Source organism: Austrofundulus limnaeus, unplaced genomic scaffold (assembly GCF_001266775.1).
Source record: "Austrofundulus limnaeus strain Quisiro unplaced genomic scaffold, Austrofundulus_limnaeus-1.0 Scaffold152, whole genome shotgun sequence".
NCBI lineage: Eukaryota > Metazoa > Chordata > Actinopteri > Cyprinodontiformes > Rivulidae > Austrofundulus > Austrofundulus limnaeus.
Window position 1 is genome coordinate 226736 of NW_013952554.1, and position 1920 is coordinate 228655.

At 37.2% G+C, this 1920-nt stretch overlaps 1 protein-coding gene across 1 annotated transcript in view; it reads left to right on the plus strand.

Annotated features, from left to right (window-relative positions):
- Positions 1–245: 245 nt before the first annotated feature.
- The window catches only part of LOC106523308 (coiled-coil domain-containing protein 148), a gene marked incomplete at its 5' end in the record, with an annotated part of 30490 nt that continues 28815 nt past the window's right edge, over positions 246–1920 (plus strand). The window contains 1 exon segment of the mRNA XM_014016685.1: positions 246–361. Within this exon segment, the coding sequence (XP_013872139.1) occupies positions 246–361 (116 nt within the window).

The window sequence follows — 1920 nt, forward strand, 5'->3', positions numbered from 1 at the left end:
CACACACACACACACACACACACACACACACACACACACAGGTTATAGTCTGTTCTCTTACACTTTCTGCAGTAATTTGTGAAATATGCAAACATTCCATTAGCACTCAGTCGGTGCTTTCCCTCTTTCTTTCCTGTTATTATTTACTTAGCTGAAATCAGCATGAAGGTCAAACTTAAGACATAAAAATCACGAGAATGCCAGTGATCCTAAATCAGCCATATCGTTTGCTTACACCCATGCAGAAAAACTGACACAGAGGATGAAAAACGGTCTTGGCAGCTCCAAGTACAAACCAACAGAAAGACTGCAAGCCATTGTTGATGCCAAACGCCTGGAGTTGGATCTGATTGGACAGAAGGCACGTTCTTTCCGGTTATCAGAATTATGCACGCACTGAAAGGAGATCAATATTATGTGAGAACAATACGTACAAAATTAATTCCTGGTATGTTTGATAACATTGTAATGCAAATGGAGGTGACATCGCAGCAACGTCACTCATTGCTGTTCACAGAGAAACTGGCACAAACTTGAGTTTAGTGTGAAGTTATAAAGCGTGTCTCAGTTAAACCATGTGATTTGTCCACCTTTTTCTCCACTTTTCCTCCACACCACACACACAGAAAGTTCATTTAGCTTGAAAAGGCATTGCAAGGCATTTATAACATTAACTATAAACAATAACATGAAAGAAAACAGTAATATCACTGCCACACAGAGTAGCAGTTCAATGAATATTAATTTAGTTGCCTGTAGTTTTAAAGACCCTCTGATTGAAGCTTTTAATTATGACGCTGAGTTGAGCAAACAGTGATTGCGAGGGGCAATGACAATTAGGCTTTTAGCTTTGTTGTTTTAAATGAACTGTGTCAGAAGGCTTTTAGCATCATCCAGATGGCTCCTTCAAACTCTGCTCTCTGTATACCTTAGATAAAACATGTTCACATTCAGTTGACCTGCAGAAAGACTTTTGAGTGGCTCTCCTTGGTGATGGGATAGAAAGGAAATGATCTTGTGTAGCCTCAAGTACTGAAGAACTGGCAGCATTTCAAGATGCTAAATCTTTAGCAGCGCTGTTCTAAATTATAGGCTTTACAGTATTGTTTACAGTTTCTCATAAATGTGACTCAAAGTCAAAGTCCCAATGCATTTCAATTTTGTCACGTCATAGAACAATGTGATAGTAAAGACCTTTAAATCACTGATATATTCCCTGAGTGTGTAAAATTAGGTTTCAGAGAGAGAGTTGTGAGAAATTGAGCTCTCATCGCAGTGTGTCCACTGGATGCTGATTGACAGAATTAGGACTGGTTCTAATTAACTGCCTTCACAGGGCGAACACAACTGGCTTGATATTAGTTTTCTACATAATTTTCAAAATGCCTCATTTTATTATTTATTTCCTGCTGCATCAAAGAGTTTTAGTTTCAGACTGACCCTGAAAAGCCTGAAACAAACAAAAAATAAAATTAAAGTGTGTGATGGTCTGTTTTAATGTTGATAAAAAAGGATTTTGAGTATTTTAACATGTTTAAATTAGTATGTTTTTATCACGCAGTGCTTGGATTTAGCTTTATTTTGACTTTATAAGAAAAAAAATCTAACTTTCTGTGTGTTGCTATAGCACCTATGGCACTGTGTCTGAAACTTCATTTTAGCTCCTGGTTCTTCAAGGTCCTCTTCTCTGAAAGGCTGTCCGCTCTGACTAGTTAACGGATTGATTCGAAACATAGGAGTGGAAGGCAGCAGTAGCTGTTTTATATGTTATATATTTACAGCGGGTAAAATAAGTATTTAACACGTCACCATTTTTCTCAGTAAATATATTACTAGACATTAATGACATCAAATTTTCACCAGATGTCGGTAACAACCCAAGTGATCCATACATACAAAGAAATCAAACCATAAATGTCT